Raw genomic sequence first — 20,966 nt, forward strand, 5'->3', positions numbered from 1 at the left:
AAACAGGATCCCATGGAAATCTAATCAGATGGACAGTTGATATTAGAGAGGTAGGCAACCTGATTTGTTTCTTCATGTGTCCATACCAACTCTCCACCATGTGAGGTGGGTAGCCCAGAGAAATAGGTCATAGATAAAAGCAAGGTCCAGAATCTAATCACTGGGAGGTCGTCCAAGCGGTATACTCTTTTGTGTGTGTGGTGGAGGGGGGGTGTTGGGGGACAAATGGGAATGGTTGAATCCTAATTGTAGCAAAAGAAGTCAACTGCACTTAGGGGTAGTCTCCCCAACTCACCCACAAGGGGTAAGTTAGAGCACTGGCTTTCATATCCCCACTATACCAAAGTTACTGATATCCCAATGGAACATTAACTCACAGGGATAAACAACATCTGTTGACCACAAGCAACACTGAAATACAGAAGAAGCAGAATTAGTGCACTGGACAGACCAAAAATTTAATATGTTAAAAAGTATATCTTAAGATATGAGGAAATACATTAGATAGGTAAAACAGAAAACCATTTATGAAGAAGAATCAATGTCAGCAATTGGGCATGAAAAATGTAATAGCTGAAGTGAAGAACTTGGCAGGAGGGCTGAATGGCAGAAGGAGTACAGCAGAAGAAAGAATGAGTGCTCTATAAGATCAGAGATTAGGAAGGAATAAAGAAATGGGGGGAGGCAGTGATAAATTAGGAAGGATAGAAGTAGAACATCATCTACATAATACAACTTTCCAAATTTACATTGCAACTAGAAATTAGCATACTGAAGAACACAAAGAACCGTATGAACTAGATGCAAACAGTGTTATGGCAAAAAACAATGAGATCTATGGCTTCATTCTATTTATGCAAATTGAAACACGTAACTCTGTATTTTAGAAATAGGACTATGTCTAAAGACATATGTTGAGCCCATTAGAGTAGGTCCCTGTGAGAATGAGAATGTGAGGGATAGAGAGAATAAAGGGGAAGACAATAAGGTAAACCAAAAGGGAAGTGTAACTCTACTCTGAGGGCTAAAAAAATGTTTTTAAAGATATTGGGTGGATAGATAGATAAAAGGAGGTTAAGTGATTATCTAAAGTCACCAGGGAATCACCAAAAAAAACTAAAAGGATGTTTCTTCTTCACAACGTAAAAGACTTACTACACAGACATTAATCAAATCTCCTTTTCATATCAGGCACTGTCCTATGTACTGGGAATACCAAGGTAAGATACTATCTACTTTAAACAAACACTACTACTTCCCCCGCCCAGACTTATTCCTTTCAACCAGCTCTGGAAAGGTGTTTTCTACACTCATCTTGCTTTCAATATAACAAGCATAATTGATACTGAAATGTACATCCTATCTCCTTTACAGGATTTGAAAATTAAAGAAAGTTTTGAGGTCATCTAGGCCTACCTCTCGTTGCTTCAGGAATCTCTTCTATTTCCCAACCTGTGGAAGTCTATTTTTCTGTCATGACCACAAATTATTATTTGTTTCCTACAGAATGGCTGTGGATAAGTCTATTGCCTGTAAGACAACTCTCCTTAGCCTCTCTTCTCTGGCTTACACATTATGAGGACTTTAACTCTCATCATAGACAGCCTGGTCTGATTGCTGTTTGCCTTATTCTGCCATATTCTGATTTGACCACCCCCTCCTAACCAACAACTCATATTCCATCCATCTGTTCAAACCCCATCCTTCCAGAAAGCTGTCCTGGATCACCCCAGAATAAAGTACCACTCCCCCTTGTGCATATACACTGATGGAGGTCTCTCTAAACCCATATGATTCGGAGACTCCTGAAGACTTAATAACCAGTTATCTTGCCAGTAAATTCTCTAGTGTCTGAAATTCATGGCAAATATCTTTAGAACCTTTTTGTATCTACAAGTTATATTTGAGCATTCATCTTCATTTGACTGAATCAGTCTGAATAATTAGTCAACATTTTTGTAATTTGTAATTAAAGATGGATTTAAGATTGATGGCTCTATAGCCCAACCCATAGTTTGGAAGGAAAATCTTACATTGGAAAGAATGCTTCACATAAATCTCAATAAATAAACAAACCCCCCCCCTTTTTTTTTAGAAAATAAATTTGCCAGGTATGATAGTTCATGCCTGTAATCCCAGCACTTTAGAAGGCTGAGGTGGGAGGATCACTTGAGGCCAGGAGTTCATGACCAGCCTGAGAAACATAGCAAGACCCCGTCTCTACCAAAAAAAAAAATAAAAACAAAATTAGCCAGGTATGGGGGTATGCAGCTGCAGTCCCAGTTGCTCGGGAGGCTGAGGTGGGAGAATCGCTTGAGCCCAGGATTTCGAGGCTACGGTGAGCTACGAATGCACCACTGTGCTCCAGCCTGAGTGACAGAGAGAGACCCCATCTCCAAAAAAGAAAAAAAGGGAAAAGAAAAGAAATTTACTCTCAGGGATGCTGTAGAGAAATAGGTTTCTATGCCTCACTTCTCAAAAACAGTTTGGCTTGAAAACTACTTGAGTACATGGGGCAGTACTCAGCTTCTGCACAAGATGCAGAGTAGTTCAGGACCCTAAAGGAAGTGCAAGTACTTGTCTGGAACCTCCCAGGCTCAAACGATCCTCCCACCTCAGCCTCCTGACTAGCTGAGTAGCATGCAACACACCTGGCTAATCGTTTAAATGCTTTGTAGAGATGGAATCTCCCTATGTCATGCAGTCTTGTCTAGATTATTATTTATTTCTAAACACAAATGAGCTATCAAGACATGAAAAGATATAGAGGAAACTTAAATACATATTATTAAGTGAAAAACACCAATCTGAAAGCCTACATACTATATGATTCTAACTACATGATATTCTGGAAAAGGCAAAACTATGAAGACAGTAAAAAGATCAGTGGTTGTCAGGAGTTGGGGGTGTGGAAAGGAATGAACAGGCAGAGCACAGAGGAGTTTTAGGGCAGCAGAATAATCTGTATAATTCAATGATGTTCAATCATTCAATACATATCATCATACATTTGTCCAAACCCATAGAATGTACAACACCAAGGGTGAACTCTAATATGAGCTATGAACTTTGGGTAATAATGATGTGTCAATGTAGGTCCACTAATTGTTACAAATGCACCACTCTGGTGGGGATGTTGATTATGGGGGAGGCTACGAATGTGTTGGGGCAGGGTGTATATGGAAAATCTCTATACCTTCCTCTTAATTTTGCTGTGAACTTAAAACTGCTCTAAAAATAGTCTTTTACAAATTATTTTTTACATCCCTTATACCTGCAACTTAATAATATTGATAGAAAGAATATCTATATGCTTTTTTGTTTATGGACATCAGAGGTTGAAATATGAGCTATAAACTACGAGAAAAACTGTGCCTTACTAAGGTCAAACATTAACAAATATTCTACTCTAGACTGTCTTCAGGGCTAGAGGAAACCATAACTCCACATTTATCGTGAATATAACCCCAAGGGATGTCTAAATTATGTGTACACTATATACTGCTTTTTTTGGTATTAAAGGAAGTAGCATCCTATGCAATTCTGGTGATCTCTTGTGCTTGGCATTTGGGGCTTTTGATAGAATTTTCACTGATAAAACTTGAGTTTGATACAAACAGAATAAATTGCCATATAATTCAATGAAAAAAGTTAACCTCCTAAACAGATAAACAAAATGCTGAAAATTTTTAAGAAATTAAAAAATAATCAGTCATTATTAGTCAACAGTCTTCTGTAAGTGCACCTTTTATCAATCAAATATTCCAACCAAACACTTTGAATGCCTACAAGACACTGGAGTGTTCAAACAGAAGCAAGAAACTGAAACAAACGTGTCATGATCCCCATGAAAAGATTTAGGTCTAAATAAATGCAATCTACTGCCTCTGTCCTCATCCTGCCTACTCCTAACCTCCCAGACATGTGAATATTTGACTTGTCTAGCCTGTATTCAACTATTGTCTAGTAGTGTTGGCCCACTGTTTTGTAGAGCTTTATGACTTAGCTCTACCTACAACTATCAATCATCTAAAATATTAATATACAAAGTTCTCTACATCTTGATAGTGATTATTCACTGTTCCCATCCCATCTACTATGATGGACTTCTGTTTTCTTGCAGATCAATATGGAGCCTCTGTAAAGAATTTTGGAAAGTATTTACAGACCCCTAGATGTATAAATGCACTGATTTTCAAATAACAAGACACAACGGAGAGAAGGTCAACCACAACACCGGTGCTTTATTCATCTTGCTTTCAGCACTTCATGCTTGCATTTTAATGCATTCTGTATACCTACAAGTGGCTGCCTGGCTGGTAGCCATTACTTCTTGTGAAAGTAAGAAATCTGAAGCAAGTTAAGGAGCAAAAGACATGTAAATTGGAACAACAATCAAATTATATCTGGAAGTCAGAAAAGTGATGACTCATAGTGATATCTCAGTGTAGAAAAAAAAATTTTTTAGAAAGCTAAAATGTATAATGTTTAAGAGCTTGGGCCTTTGTATTAGACAAAACCTAGAACTGAATTTCAAATCTGCCACTGACAAGATATATTACACTGGTCAAGTGACTTGGCATTTCCAAGCTTTTGTGTTTTATTTGTTTTGATGCATAAAATGGGGAAAATAATACTTCCCCCTTAGAGATTTTATGACAATTTAGATAATGGATCTCATATACATAGTATAGTGCCTGGCACATAGTAACTATTCAGAAAAATATATTGTTGTAGAAGCTGTTAATTTGTTTATCATTATTCTGGAAGCCCTGTCAATGCACAGTGGTATTTGCTAATGTTATTGGGATTTTTTTTACATGAATAGTAGATTAATCAGAGACAGTTCTCAGTTCTCCTCTAAATTACCCACAGAAGTATATTCAAGAAAAGTTCATGCATTTTTCAATTATTTTTAATGTGTCTAATATATATCTTACCTTTGCTTTTATTATCAGTTCCTCATGCTTACGAATTAGATCCTCATTGTCTGAAAGTGACGAACCTAGACTTTGTTCCTGTAAATCTCTTATAGTTTTCTGAAACCAACAAGTAACCTAGGTAAAAAGCAACAAAGAAAGATCAAAATTCAAATGATCAGAATAAGTGAGTAAAAATAACCCTCAACCTTTCAAAACTTAAGCTACTTTAATTTCTCTTTATATAAACTATCTCATGTATTAAAATAGTATGAACAAGTTTAGAATTTTTTCTTCATTTAACCTCTACATGCATAAAAGAGAAAAAATCCCAAAAAAGTATGAAAATGACTAATCAGTTCAGTAGATTACACGGCATGAATAAAATGAAAATCTCCTAACAAAGAATCAAAATAGATTCCCAAGCAGTCCAAAAATCATGAATTCATTTAAAATATATCTTCTTTCCTGGAAATGAATATGAATCCAAGTATAGTTATATAAACCCACATGAAGATATTAAACAGCATAGGTAGAATTATATTTTCTGCCATAAAATAGACTATGTAGAAATATTTAGTTTGCTACAAGTGCTGGAAATCTATATCCAGAAAATAGAGATGTTACTAAAACCCACTGACATTATAAGTGTTAAGGGCATGACTCACATTTTCATTGACTTGATTTAAAATACATGCCATATACAGTGCTGAAACTACAAATAGCAAAGGACTTGAAATAATCTGTACCTTTTTAAATGATGCCAACACTTGACATGGGGGCCCTGGATGCAGATTCCTTATCTCAATTAAAGCAGACTTAGATTTTTACTCTCGAATCCTGTATAGCATTATCCTTATGATCATATCATAGTGACTGATTCTTAAGAGACTACAACAAGCTAGACAGTTTGCTAGTTGCTTTTTGGGCATCATCTCTATTTCTCTCAACAACTTTATAACAGTCATGATATCATCATTTTAGAGATGTGGTAACTGAGTTTTGAAGAGGTTAAGCAGCTTATCCACAGCCACATAGTAAGTAGCAGAGACAGAATTTGTCCTCCAGTCTGCAGGATTTCAAAGTCCATGCTCTTTCCATTGTGCCCTGCTGCCATGCTTGAGTTATTTAAAGTCTTACAGCCCTGCCATCCGCGGGAATGACTTCAAATCTGAAAAATGAACACTGGCAGCCCATTCAAAACAATGGGAATATAAATCCCAAGCCTGATACTATGTCTTTCCCCAGCCTAGGTTGTCTTGCCTGCAGCAGTCTCAGGATTTCTCTGAAATCCTGTAACATGGAGAAATGTGTACAACAGGTAGCCAAGGAGAACTCTAGATTAGATCAGAAGTTCCACACAATAAATGCACATGACATGTGTGTGCATGCACACACACACACACACATCAGAGTTAAGGGCTCACCTAGAATAGGACACACCACTTATAGGGCTGATATCACAAAGCTGACTATGTGATCAAAAGGTCTACACCAACTCTTAGTATTTCTCAGCATGGAATGGGCAGTTAAAATACAGGATGGAAGCATTTCTCCAGCTTTCTGCTAATTGGAAATGTCTTTGTTAACCAGCATTTTAGCCCATCATTAGTGCAAAGAAAATAATACTGGTGATCTTATATCAGTTTTCATGTGACATATATCTCATTTTCTTCTGAATATCTGGTAATCTATGCACAAAATACACGTTATCTAGTTAGTACCCATGATACACAAGTATTGTGCTTAAGTATTTACAATTATTTGAAGACAGTGTTTTTCTGGTATCCAATTAGAGCTAGATGATATGTACAATGTGACTGTGAAAACACATAGAGAATATTTTATCAACAGCTATAAAATTTATTATTTTATTTTGTAAAACAAAATAATTTTCTCCCAAAAATTCTGTGAGCCCCCATAAAAACACAACTAGAGCAATGATTTAAGGGTTTCCTCAAAGTAAAGTGGATCACAAATACAACTAACTTCCAGAGATAATTTATCTTATTAAACAAAAGTGAGTTTTATTTATTCTTAGCTAAAGTGGGAGGGACTTGACATCTCAAGAATGCTTTAATAGGGACAGTTAATATAGAATCAGAGTGGATGAAAAATGGGTACAAACAGGTGTTCTCTAATCTCTAAAAACAGGTGAGAAGTCTGAAACCTCAGATAATCTTATTAAACTTTGTGAGTCAAAGACTTGTCATCTAACACATGCCAGCAGTGATGAAAGCTGGGAAAGAGTGAGTTGTTTTGATTTTTAAACAGTATCTACTGACCTCATCTTCCAGATTTGGCACATACTATTTCAACTCCCAAAAGATACTATTCCTGTAAGACAATACTATTCCCTTTAGGAGAATGTAGTTAAAGAAATATGATAATGTTCAGTGTATCCTGTTCACGTTCCTGCCTGTTAAATCATGCTGACTCTCTAGATCTACAAATTTTTACTACCAGATGCATCCTGGAAAGAAACATAAAAACAAGTTGGCATAAAACTCAGAAGTAAGTAGATCATCATAAGGGTGTTACATCTCATTATGAGGTATTCATACACAGGAGCAGACTCTTCGATCAGATTTACCATGTATGCTGTGGGATGCACACAAAATAGGCTCTCAGAGTCCTTCTGATGACACAATAAGACACCCTAAATAACCAGGAGCATGTCAATCATAATATTCTGCCACCCAGTAAATCAGTCATTGTGCCCAGTGAGTAGCTACTGCAGACAGCTGCAAAGATATTCTAAGTGCATTTTTATAAGCTTTTAAATTATGTCAGCTGCTGTCCAGAAGTCTGAGTGATAAGTACAGTAAATGATGCACCAGGACATTTATGTAGAACATGGTCCATGCAAAACTATGAAAATATGAGCCATAAGCTGAGGAGATGTACAAAGGAAGGAAAACAAAAAGTATTCGAAGTATGCACTGGAAATTGGTTCTGGGCAATGATGGATTAAAGGGGTTAATTAGAATATTTTTCCTTTCTTTCCAGTTTCTATCTTCCAGTTTCATCTGAGCAATGTGTTCATGGTCATCCCATTAATTTGATAGGGCATTCTAGGTACTTGATGCCCAGAGGAGATAGAACTCAGCAGAGGAGTGAGGCAGATCTTTGTGTGTGGTGTGTGTGTAGTGATGGGATGACATCTAACACAGAGTGAAAAGAGATGGAGAAAAAGGAAAGTCAGCAAAGATGCAGAGAGGAAACAATCAGGAATGTTCAATGAAAAAAAGAGCTGCCTTGAAAGTTAAAGTGGGGTGGCAGGAAAATCTGCACTGTACAATATGGTAGCCTCTCATCATACATAGCTGTCTTGTACTTGGAAAGCGACTAGTCCTAATTGAGACATGCTCCACATGTAAAGCACACAGCAGATTTCACAGACTTAGCATAAAGTATAATGAAAATATCTCATTAAGAATGTTAGTACGAGTATGAGTATGGTGGTTCATGCCTGTAAACTGAGCAGTTTCGGAAGCTGAGGCAGGTGCATCGCTTGACCTCAAGAGTTTGAGACCAGCCTGGGCAACATGGCAAACCCCAGTCTCTACTAAAAAATAAAAAAAATTAGCGGGGTGTGGTAGCACACACCTGTAGTCCCAGCTACTCAGAGAGGCTAAGGGAGGAAGATCACCTGAACCTGCAAAGTTGAGGCTGCAATGAGCCAAGATCACGCCACTGCACTCCAGCTTGGGCAATAGGAGTAAGACCCTATCTCAATAAAAAAAAAAGTTAGTATTGATTACCTATTGAAATAACATTTTAGATATGTTGGGTTAGTTTAAAAATATTGCTTTTCATCCTTTTATATGGCTTTTTACTTTTTAATTTTTTACTTTTAAAATGTGGCTACTAGAAAATTTAAAATCACATCAGTAGGTTGCATTATATTATTATTGGATGGTTCTCCAATTAAAATATATTTGGACTATATTTGTTAAATGTAGACTTAAGGACTGAGCTTTAATTAAGGGTATTTTAAAAAGTGGAGTCAGGAGAAGAGCAGTGTGAGATATCAGTTGGTAGCATTTATGAACATCTAAGTGGGGATGTTGGCTGCTACAGTTTTGATGTATGTCCCCTCTAAACCCCATGCTGAAATCTGATCCCCAGTGTTGGAGATGGGATCTAATGGAAGGTATTTGGATCACAGGAGCGGACCCCTCATGAATAGATTAATGCCCTCCCTTGGTGGGGGCTGTGGGCGAGTTCTCCCTTTATTAGTTCCCAGCAGACCTGGTTGTTAAAAAGAGCCTAGAGTCTCCACGTGTTCTCTTGCCTCCTCTCTTGCCACGTGATCTCTGCATATGGAAGCTCCCCTTCACCTTCCACCATGGGTTGAAGCAGCCTGAAGCTTTCAACAGATGCCCAATCTTTCAGCAAGCAGAATCATGGGCCAAATAACCCTTTCATCTTCATAAATTACCCAGTTTCAGGTGTTCCTTTGTAGCAATGCAAAATGGACTAAGACATTGGCTACATTCGTTGGCTGAGTAAAGGATGATAGCTTTCAGGAAAGCAGAAGTGACAAAGGGGCTCCTTCCCACATTTTTTTTTTTTTTTTGAATAGGTAAGACATGCATTTCTTTGCAGGTCTTGTTCATCACTGAAGATGCATGAGGAAAGTTGATACAGGGATGTACCAAAAAGAGTGGGAAGGTTGGAAGAGTGGGACATATTTAGTCTTTGGCAAAGAAATACTCCTTTTTTTTTTTTTTTTTTTTTTTTTCTTGTTGGAAGTCCCACTTTGGACCCCTGCTGGTAGATAAGAATGAAGACTGTAAAAGAAGTTAACCAGCCATCCTCCCAAGAGAAGTATTAGGTACGAATTTAGGCAGGTTACAACATAATTTCAACCAATTTGCACCCCTCCTATGATAGAGATATTTGCCTTTCAATAGACGAGGTAACAGTTCAATAGACAGTTCAATAACTTGCCTAATTTCACACAACCAATCAGAGGAAATTCTTGTAGGTAGGGACAGAAATGCCAGTGTCAGAATTCATACTATGCAATATTTTTACTGCTCATTATATACATCTGCAGAAATAAAGGATTCTGGAGAAGAGAAATGGTTCTCATTAGGCTATATTTATGAACGTTCTTAAAATAAAAACCAAAATGCAAAGCTATGGTTATAGAATCCAATTTTAACACAGAAATAAGTCCCGTATACAGTCAGGGGCTCTGTGAAAATAGTTCATTAGAGAGGAGAATGGATGTGTGGGTCAGGCCTCTCAGAAGGAGTCTCTGAGAGCAAGAAGCCAGCTGTGGGCAGTGGTGACAGCAAGAGCAGGCTGAGAATTTCAGTTCCCAAACGACATGTGCCAAAGACAGGACTGAAAGATGGGGCATGCAAGTGGTAGAAAATGCTCTCTGATGGTCAAGGATAAACAACTCAGGCGGCAAGAAGGTGAACTTCTGCTGCAGCCCGAAGCAACACATCAGAATGCCATAAACCACTGCAGTTTATTTTTCTGCAATTTGTTCTACAATCTGAAATCAGATCTCTTTTATCTTTATTTAAAATATGCTGGAGGAGGTGAGCCAGCAATAAGCAATTCAAACGACCTTAACAGAAATGCTTAAGGGGAGATGAAAATCTCATCAAATTACTTTCATTTTCTTTTCCATGTGCAGAACTTGCTGAATAACCAGGTTCTGTTAAGTACAAAAAACTGATAAAGGAAAAAAAGCATCAGTTATTTATCTTCTTTAACCCAAGACTTTTTGACAGTCTCTCTGGCAATTACCAAAAACACACACATATACAGAAATGTTTTCAATTGTCGTTGATGGTCACAGGTGACAGTTCTAATGCCTGCTTTGATTTTGAAGGCATGTTTCCATAGGGCTTTGGGTCTTTTTTTTCTTTTTTTACAGTAGGGGAACCAGGTGTCTTTATTTTGTATTAGACAATACAGTCAAATGAGCTCTGGACTTAACTAGCAATGACCAGACTTGAAATATCCATTTGGTCCACTAGATGATTCTAATGCATATTAGAAGAGATGCGAAAGCTGTGTTGCTGATGTTTGTACCTGCAGATTTGGGAGGAGGGCAGGAAAAAACAATTACTGCCAAAAACGTGGATCGGGTTTCCATTTTTAGATGTATTCTGGGACTGATCTAGTTATTGGCCTGTTATTATTTGGACTTAGAGATTCCAGGAGGACAATGCTCACAATTTTCTTCTGTAGAATTTGGGAGCTGTTTGTGAATTACTGAAATCAACTGGAAGGTATCAGTATCTCCTCAACAAATTCCAGTATCAAATCCCGGTATTCTCTGTTGATGGGCAGTAGGAAAGCTAAAATATGTTATTTTAAGGCAAACTTGTTACTTTATGAACAGCTTTACATACAATCCTTTTTCCTGTCTAGAATAATAATTTTATGTATTTAACTATTCTGACTTGTATTAGCATATAATTTCTCTTCTCACATCTATATTTCATGAAAAAATGGCACTAAGGACTTCCCTTCTTAACATTGCCCACAACAATTATTTGTGTTTAGGTAGATTCTTTACTTCCAACTACTTAATGGATGGAAAGTTATTTAGTCCAATGGACAACATCAGTACAGTAGACGTCTCCGGACCTAAATTTTATTTCTAGCATTACCTCCGACTCATTGAAAATAACTTCCCCAGCGGTGGAAAGATATTGTTTTTCAGGAGAGGAAACAGAGCCCCATCAAGTGTCTTGGCAATGTGTATCCCCGCCAAAGATACCGAAGGCATGGTTTTCCCAATATAAAGTTCCATCCTAAGTGATCTTCAGCCAGTTATATTCACTGTGTGTGTGAGAGAAACAGAGTGCCAGACAGACCGACAGACAGTACAGAACTACCTAGGAGTGGGACCAAAGTTTGATATTTTCATTTTACCTTCCCAGTTCCTAGGCCAGGCAGCTTAATGGATTTCCTACCAAAGTTTTGGCCTGAACCTCTGGTTGTTGCGAAAAACAATGAATCAGAAACTGTCATATAGACAAAATAAATAACTGGTAAATTTTAAAAGATGTCTTAATTTTTTTAAAGCATGCCATTGATTGTTTGCTCAAGAGTCTCCCTACAACATTAATTAAAATTAATTCATCCTTTTGGGTTGTCTTTGGGGATTGGATTGTGAGAATGAGGGAAGAGGAGAAAATGATTTCTACTCCCTGGCTAGTTTGGGATGGTGGCAGGAGAAAAGAAAAGCCAATGATCACCAGGGGCAACACCAGGGGTATGGAAGGAAAAGAGCTTAGAGAGGTAAAAGGAGACCCACAGGCAGCCCCAGGGCTTAGCAGATAGCTCAGGCAGCAACAGCTAATTCTGTCATACAATGTGCATGAGGGTTAGAAGCAACCGCAGAGCCTTCCAAAGGAGGCACACTCATCACTTCTGAGAGTGAATATGGTCACAGTATGTGTCCCCATCCCCCTTACCAACCGACTTGGGGGCTTCAATAACCAAAATGTTGTTAAGCCATCAGTTCAATTGAACAGTATACAGGAATGGCCTAATTTAATGAAAATGTAATCAACTATAATAAGTGATCTAAAGAAATAGCTAAAGGGCTGAGAAAGTTAAGGAGGGGAAAATTGGTTTTTAACTGTATCTTGCAGCTAAAACTGACCTTTTGAGTAATCTAGACTGGATATAAAGCCATGAAACGGCATTTATGCCCTGTTCATATCAGAACATTTTAGAAAGTTAAGACTATCTAGTGGTTTACGGAATTGGTGTGGGATGTGGCTAATGTGTCTGATTTTGTATGCTAGTGATTACCCAGTAAAGCTCAGAAAGTGACCTTCAAAGTATGTAGTGATATGGTGAACATTTGAAAATCATTCAGCACTTACAATATGCCAAGCTGTGCTCAAAGCATTTTAAAATATATAATATTTTTTGTTTTTACAATACATCTATAGGTAGATACTATTAGTATTCCTATTTTACAGAAAAGGACACTGAAGCCCAGAGGCCAAGTAACTGGCCCAAAACCACATACCTAGTAAATATAAAAGCTAGGATTGGTATCCATGCCATCTGCACCAGAGTCCCTCTGTTTCAGCCTTTGAACTGCAGTGCCATTGGAAGCAATAGTCATTCGCATACATTCCAGTTAGAAAAGGTTTCTTTTTCTGTCAAAATTACATGCTCATTCTACAAATACTATCAGATCCTTTGCATTTACTGTTGGCGTGCCCTAGAGAGAATTCTAGAGACAGCCTATATACCAAAATGAAATTCTGTGATAAATTTTCATCTATGGACAGTTGGACAGTCATTTATACCTGTTACTGACCCAATGGTTTGATACCAGTGTCACCAAAATAATGCAACCCTTATTTGGCCTTATGCCAGCCAATGTATGAAAGCTGCCTTCAGAGAAGGACCTTTTTTCTTTTTTTTTTTTTTTGAGGCAGCAGCTCACATTTATTGAGACACAAATGCATTATAAATAGATGCATTTTTAATGCAATCACTAGAGATTTAGGAAATACTAACTTAAACAAGAAGACCAGATTTGCAAATATGAAAATAAAAGGTAATGCTCAACATTGACCAATGTGGTGGGAACTAGTACTCAACTCCAAGTAGTTGGAGTCAAATTTGAACAACTTTTGTGGGGGTAATTTGACAAAATGGATCATGGGCCTTAAAACATGTTCACATTCGGCTGGGCGTGGTGGCTCACGCCTATAATCCCAGCACTTTGGGAGGCCGAGGCAGGCGGATCACAATGTCAGAAGATCGAGACCATCCTGGCTAACACGGTGAAACTGCATCTGTACTTAAAATACAAAACAATTAGCTGGGTGTGGTGGCAGGCACCTGTAGTCCCAGCTACTCGGGAGGCTGAGGCAGGAGAATAGCGTGAACCCGGGAGGTGGAGTTTGCAGTGAGCCGAGATTGCGCCACTGCACTCCAGCCTGGGCGACAGAGCGAGACTCCCTCTCAAAAGAAAAAAAAAAAAGTTCATATTCTATCAACCCCCAAATTCCACTTTTGGGAATAACACTGTTTATCCAGGAATACCACCTCTTGGAATATGAAAGATACACTCAAGAATGCAACCGAAGAGGCTCATCGTGCGTCATCACAATCATGGGACCAGGACTGACATTTTGTTGATATAAATGTTTCAAAGTATTTTCACTCACACCTTCTCATTTAATTCTCACAAAATCTCTTGGTGATAGGTTTAGTATCCCCATTTCAAAATTTCCAAAGCAATAGATAAGAAGCTCAGGTAAGTCAAGGAACTTCCAGAGAAGGACTTTTAAAATTATGCATTTAAGCCGTTCAGTCATTCAAGTTCTAAATCCTAGTTAGAAGGTGCCATCATATATAAGAGAATACACTCACATGTGCCTGTATGGGTGCACAGTTTTACAGATGCCCACCAGACACAAGATTGGTACCCAGAGGCTATGCTCATATATGTCATCTCTAATATCATTTACATTGCCCATTGACAAGGAATATACTGCATGATTACGATACAAATTTTACTCAAATTATAAAACCACAAAACCTTCTGATATGAATTCTATTATCCTTCCTGCCCCTAAAGATGTATATCTTATATGTGATCTGTGTAGTAAAAAGAGATTGTCTGCCCTCATGTCTTAATTCTCCTAGACGTCCTTGACACTGTCTTGTACACAGAGACCATGAATAGCTTAGTTTTAATATATTTGTTTTTCTCACTTATGCCTGATTGGAGCAATTGAGAAAAATTACATTCATAAATCTTCTTGCCAAGATAATTAATTATGCACGAAATACTTCAAGCTGCTTCTGATTTTCATTAATGAGGCAGATTATCTGCAAAATAAGATGCTGCTGGAGCCGAAAAGAAAGGTCAGCTGCTTATCATTAAATGTAAAACAAGAGTACATTTTTATGTCTGAAAAACAATGATGAAAGAACATGCTATAATTATCTTTATGAGGCTATCATATCCCAATTAAGATAGGAAAGTATGTGGTTTTCATTTACTGTTTTCCTGCAATTGATGTGAATCCTAAGTCCCCAACATACTGGTCACCTAATTTCTTTTCCAAAGGAGAATTAGCTGAACTATTTTAGTTCAAAAGCATTAGGCCACAGCACTTAGAAACAGAGAAGCACTAAATGTATCTTTTAAATGGCCCTTATGAGAGAAGACACATCACATATTCAGACATCCACATTATTATTCATCAGTAATCTTTGTTCTAATTTTCTACTTAATTTCCCTTTTTCTTAAGTGGTTAAAATGATTGACAAAGCTGATATTTCATTAATGTAAAGATTGATAGCTCCTGTGTTCCCTTAAAATGAGACAGAACTGACAAAAAAAAAAAAACAACTTTGCCTTTCAATGAAATGTGGTTCCATGTGTTCTAGAATTATCAGGTAGATCATCCAAGAATATGATAACTGTAAAACCCAAATTACTAACTGAGTGACACTCAGCTTAGTGTCCCTGCTGCAATTCTTCACCATTGTACCATCAACAACACTTTAAAATAGAACATTCAGGCCAGGCACGGTGGCTCATGCCTGTAATCTCAGCACTTTGGGAGGCCAAGACCAGCATATCACTTGAGCCCAGGAGTTCAAGACCATCCTGGGCAACATGGTGAAACCCCGTCTCTACTAAAACACAAAAAATATAGCCGACATGGTGGCGTGCATCTGTAGTCTCAGCCACTTGGGAGACTGAGGCACGAGAATTGCTTGAACCCCAGAGGTGGAGGTTGCAGTGAGCTGAGATTGTGCCACTGCACTCCAGCCTGGGTGACAGAGCCAGACTCTGTCTCAAAAAGAAAATAATAATAATAATAATAATAAACAGAAGTTCAGAAAAACTGAAAAACTCAGGTGAGATAATTTGTGCTTATACATACCTGGACTTTAAAGTGATTCCTTGTTCATATAATTATTAACAGAGTAAGAATTAATTATTGTTTATAATATTAAGAAATCAAAGCAATTCTATTTCCTCATTAATAAAATACTGTTTAAATTATGTTATATTCAAATAGCAGAATACTATACACTTATTAAAATTAATTGATTTAAACACAGAATATGTTTATGATTTTTTTTCAATTTAACAAAAAAAGGTTATAATATAGTATATATAGGCTAATTCAATTAATTTTGATTTGTTTGTTTAGTTTTTTTTAATGAATGTGTGTGTGCCTATGACTATGCTCATGCTTGGATAAAAGTCTAGAAGGTGGCAGTATGCCAAATTTCTAGTAGCAATCTGCATGGAGGGTGATGTCTACATTTTAACAAAGAAGTATTTTTAAATCACAAGCAGAAAAAAAAGGTACTACTTTTTGTTTTAAACTATCAATTCAGTGCCCGTTGAACAAGGGTAGCTGTTAATATTATTAAACTGACTTTTATTTTATCACATCCTCTGAACTCAAACAATAAAACCGGTCTTCAATCTGAGACCAATCGTCATCTGAGCATGACATTGCAGGGGCGAGGAGTGGGACAGTATGTAATATGCTGGGCCTTCACTATCTTTTTCAGACATGATGGTAACAACTGCTAAGATAGTAGTTGGTATTATTATTCATATTTTTACAGAAAACTGAGCCTCAGGGAAGTTAAATAACTGCTGTTACTCAGCCAGTAAGTGGTGAAGCCAGGATTTGAACCCAGCCAACAGTACGGCCCCAGGATCTGTACTCTTACAAGCATAAAGAGACAATACTCAGCTTTATTAACTAACTACTCCAACCACTGTCGCTGCTGTTAACAAGAGAAAATGTAACATAGGTGTTTTAAGATTCAGAGTCTAAATTTTATTTTTATTTTATTTTTTGAAACAGAGGGTCTCACTCTGTCACCCAGACTGAAATGCAATGGTGCGATCTTGGCTCACTGCAGCTTTGGCCTCCTGGGCTCAAGCCACCCATCCATCTCAGCCTCCCAAGCATCTGGGCTTACAGGAGCATGGCACCATGCCTGGATAATTTGTGCATGTGTGTTTTTTGTAGATACAGGGTTTTGCCATGTTACCCAGGCTGGTCTCGAACTCTTGGGCTCAAGCAATTTGCCCGCCTCACCTCCCATAGTGCTGGTATTATAAGCATTCACCACCACGCCCAGCCTAAGAGCCTAAATTTTATATTTAAGGAAATGACTATCTTGTTTATTGACTGATTATATTTACTATAATGTTTATTGTTCTTATTACAATTAATTTTTGTTCAAGTGCTGTTAGGAATGGAGTCTAAATGACAGCCTCATTCCCTTGACCACGAATGTGCATTCTTAAAGCCTAACTATACTTGTAACAGCCTCCAATAACTAAACAGTATTAAGAGACCCTGACATGTATAACAACAGTAATGCTACACCCGGGGGAAAGAATCTGGGCTGAATGAGAAAACTTTTTTTTTTTTTTTGAGATGGAGTTTTGTTCTTGTTGCCCAGACTGGAGTGCAATGGCACGATCTCGGCTCACCACAACCTCCGCCTCCCAGGTTCAAGCAGTTCTCCTGCCTCAGCCTCCCAAGTAGCTGGCATTACAGGCATGCACCACCATGCCTGGCTAATTTTGTATTTTTAGTAGAGACAGGGTTTCTCCATGTTGAGGCTGATCTCAAACTCCTGATCTCAGGTGATCCACCCGCCTCGGCCTCCCAAAGTGCTGGGATTACAGGCGTGAGCCACCAGGCCTGGCCGAGAACGCTTTTATAAGTTGTAAGGTTTAATCACAGAGAGGGAGGGCAAATAAACTAATATTTATTAAGTACCTCTTAAAATGCTATGCATTGTGCTACATGTTTTGCACATTATTTCATTTAATCCTTATAGCAACTCTGTGAGTTAAGTATTATTCCCAATTTAAAGGTAAGGCCCATTAAAACAGCAACGAGACACCACAACACCCCTATTAAAGTGGCCAAAATCTAGAACACTGACAACACCAAACGCTGACAAGGATGTAGAGCAACAGGAATGCTCATTCATTGCTGGTGGGAATCCAAAATGGTACAGCTGCTTTGAAAAATAGTTCAGCAGTTTCTTACAAAACTAAACACACTCTCGCCATATGATCCAGCAATCGTGTTCCTTGGTATTTATCTATATAAATTGAAAACTTATGTTCACATAAAAAGCTGCACATGGATGCCCATAACAGCTTTATTCATAATTGCCAAAATTTGGAAGCAACTAAGATGTCAGTAGATTAATGGATGAACAAACTGTGGTATATGCAGACAATGGGATATTTATTTATTTATGTTTTTTGAGACAGAGTCTTGCTCTGTGTCACCCAGACTGGAGTGTAGTGGCATAATCATGGCTCACTGCAGTCTCAACCCACCAGACTCAAGGGATCCTCTGACCTCAGCCTCCTGAGTAGCTGGGATCACAGGTACACACCATCACACCTGGCTACTTTAAAACATTTTTTGTAGAGACAGGGTCTCCCTACTTTGCCCAGGGTTGTCTAGAATATTATTTAGCTTTAAGCATAAATGAGCTATCAAGCCATGAAAGGACATGAAGGAAACTTGAATGCATATTACTAAATGAAAAACGCCAATCTGAAAAGTCCTGTATGATCCTAACTATGACATTTTGGACAAGGCAAAACTATGGGAACAGTAAAGATTAGTGTTTACCAGGGGTTAGAGGGAAGGGAGCAATGAACAAGCAGAGCACGGAGGATTATTAGGGCAGTGAAAATGGTTTCTATGATGCTATAATGGTGGATGCCTGTCATTATACATTTGTTCAAACCCATAGGTACATGGAATTGGACATTTGGAATGTACATCATCAAGAGTGAACCTTCATGTAAACTGTGGACTCTGGGTGATAATGATGTGTCACTGTAGGTCCATTGATTGTAAACAAGCTATTCTGAGGGGGGATGCTGATAAAGAGGGAAAATGCAGGTGTGGGGGCAGGGAGCATATAGGAAATCCCTGTACCTTTCTCTCAATTTTGCTGTGAACTTAAAAGTGCTCTAAAAAAATAAACTTTACTTTTTAAAAAGCACGCCTCCCAAAGGCACTCACCTCTAAAAAAAAAATGAGACCCCATAAGTTAGAGAACTTACCAAGTCAGAAACCTTCTGCTATACCTTATTTTACTTATTAGCAAATATATTTCTGCTTTCCAGGTTTAGCAAAGTATTTAGATTTCCTTTAAGAATGTGGCTGGGTTAGAATGTTCCCTTTGAATCTTCTAAATTTTCAGGTGATTTTTTTTCCCTTTTTTTTTTTTTTTTTTTTTTTTACTACAGAGGATTCAACTGGATGATTACTGCTATAGTCATGGGGCAGAAAGGTAAAATTACTGTTTTAAAAATAAATAAATAAAATTTACTGTAGCTATTTTCTTATTCTTGGGAAAACTGTTCTGTTTGGGAAGCCTTTTTGATGAGCTTTTTTTTTTTTTTTTTTGGAGAGAGAAGGTCTCTGTGTTAATCTGGATAAGAGATGTTGAGGTTTAAAAGACAAATACTTCTCTGTATGATAAAGCAAGAGGAGTTTTTAATGTATTTTTGGAAGCACTAGAGGAAGGGGCTTGGGGTTGTAAACACATCGCAAGGACAAAAAACCAAACACTGCATGTTCTCACTCATAGGTGGGAATTAAACAATGAGAACACTTGGACACAGGAAGGAGAACATCACACACTGGGGCCTGTTGTGGGGTGGGGGAAGCGGGGAGGGATAGCATTAGGATATATACCTAATGTAAATGACGAGTCAATGGGTGCAGCACACCAACATGGCACATGTATACATATGTAACAAACCTGCACGTTGTGAACATGTACCCTGGAACTTAAAGTATAATAATTAAAACAATAAAAATAAAATAAAAAATAAAACACTACAGAAAAAAAAAAAAGAATGAAGAGATAAAAGGAAGGTTCCTTTAAGGGGATAGCAGCTCTGGGAACACGGTGGCTGGTCAGGATTAGGGCAGAGAGAGACAGACAGAGAGGAGCAAGTGAGCTAAAATACACCCACTCATGCTCAGAAGGACGAAGAACTTTGGAAACAGTTGTCTTACAATTTGAAGTTGTTTCGTGTCCTGAGGATTCATTTCCTTCTTGTTATGCCAGAGTCATCAGGAAAAGACCTTTGCATTGGACGATAATGCTTTGGGGAATGAGCATGTGAAAGTGCATGTGAGAGTGTATAATGGCTAGCGCAGAGTCAGCAGGTAAAGCACAACAGAAGCAGGACAGGAGAAGTGGGCAGCAGTCAGGGTAAAATGATAAAAGCAAGGCAGCTGAGAAAGCGTATGGTGACTTAGAGCGGAATGGCAACAAAATGCAAGCAGGAGAATAAATGACTGGCATCTGCATTTGGGTCTCTGCTCTATGCCACTTCCTCGGAGAGGCTTCTTTGATTCCTTCTTTGATGAAAAGTTGACCAACACATGTCAAAATTCATTACCTTATTCAATTTCATCATCAGGTTTATCATCGTACTCATCATTTGTTTATTATAAGTCCTTCTCATCACGTTAGAACAATGGTTCTTAACTGGTATTAATTTTGTCCCCCAGGGGACATTTGGCAATGTCGAGAGACAGTTTTGGTTTTTCACAACTGGGGATGTTATACTGGTATCTCCTTGATAGAGGCCAGCAATGCTGCTCAGTATCCTAGAGTGTGCCGGACAGGACAGCCTCCCACGACCAGGAATTACTTAGCACCAAATGTCAGTAGTGCCAAGGTTAAGAAACACTGAATTAGAAGAAAATTTCCTAGAGGAAAAAGGCACTGTCTTGTGGTCTAGTATATTCCCAGCACTTATGATAGGAACTGGTACACAGTAAGTGCTCACTAAGTATTAACTGAAAGGTTGATCATCCTTTAAGCTCTTATTTTTCCAGCTTGAAATAAGAACCAGTTTCTTCTGGACTCATATGCGCTTCCAGCTATATGAATGTCTCTTCAATTTGGATGGAGTAATAATATTAAACATATGAAAAAACCTCTTTCCTATGTATCTAGGCCAGGAGACCTCCCTCCACATAATTCCTC

The 20,966-nt window shown here is 38.0% G+C and overlaps 1 protein-coding gene across 1 annotated transcript in view; it reads right to left on the reverse strand.

The window, feature by feature from the left end:
- CCDC141 (coiled-coil domain containing 141) overlaps positions 1-20,966 on the reverse strand; it is a 228,237-nt gene that overhangs the window by 109,215 nt on the left and 98,056 nt on the right. The window contains exon 7 of the mRNA XM_054549559.2: positions 4,941-5,057. Coding sequence (XP_054405534.1) covers positions 4,941-5,057 — 117 coding nt within the window. The remainder of the gene's footprint in view (positions 1-4,940; positions 5,058-20,966) is intronic.

Source organism: Pongo abelii, chromosome 11 (genome assembly GCF_028885655.2).
Source record: "Pongo abelii isolate AG06213 chromosome 11, NHGRI_mPonAbe1-v2.0_pri, whole genome shotgun sequence".
Lineage (NCBI taxonomy): Eukaryota > Metazoa > Chordata > Mammalia > Primates > Hominidae > Pongo > Pongo abelii.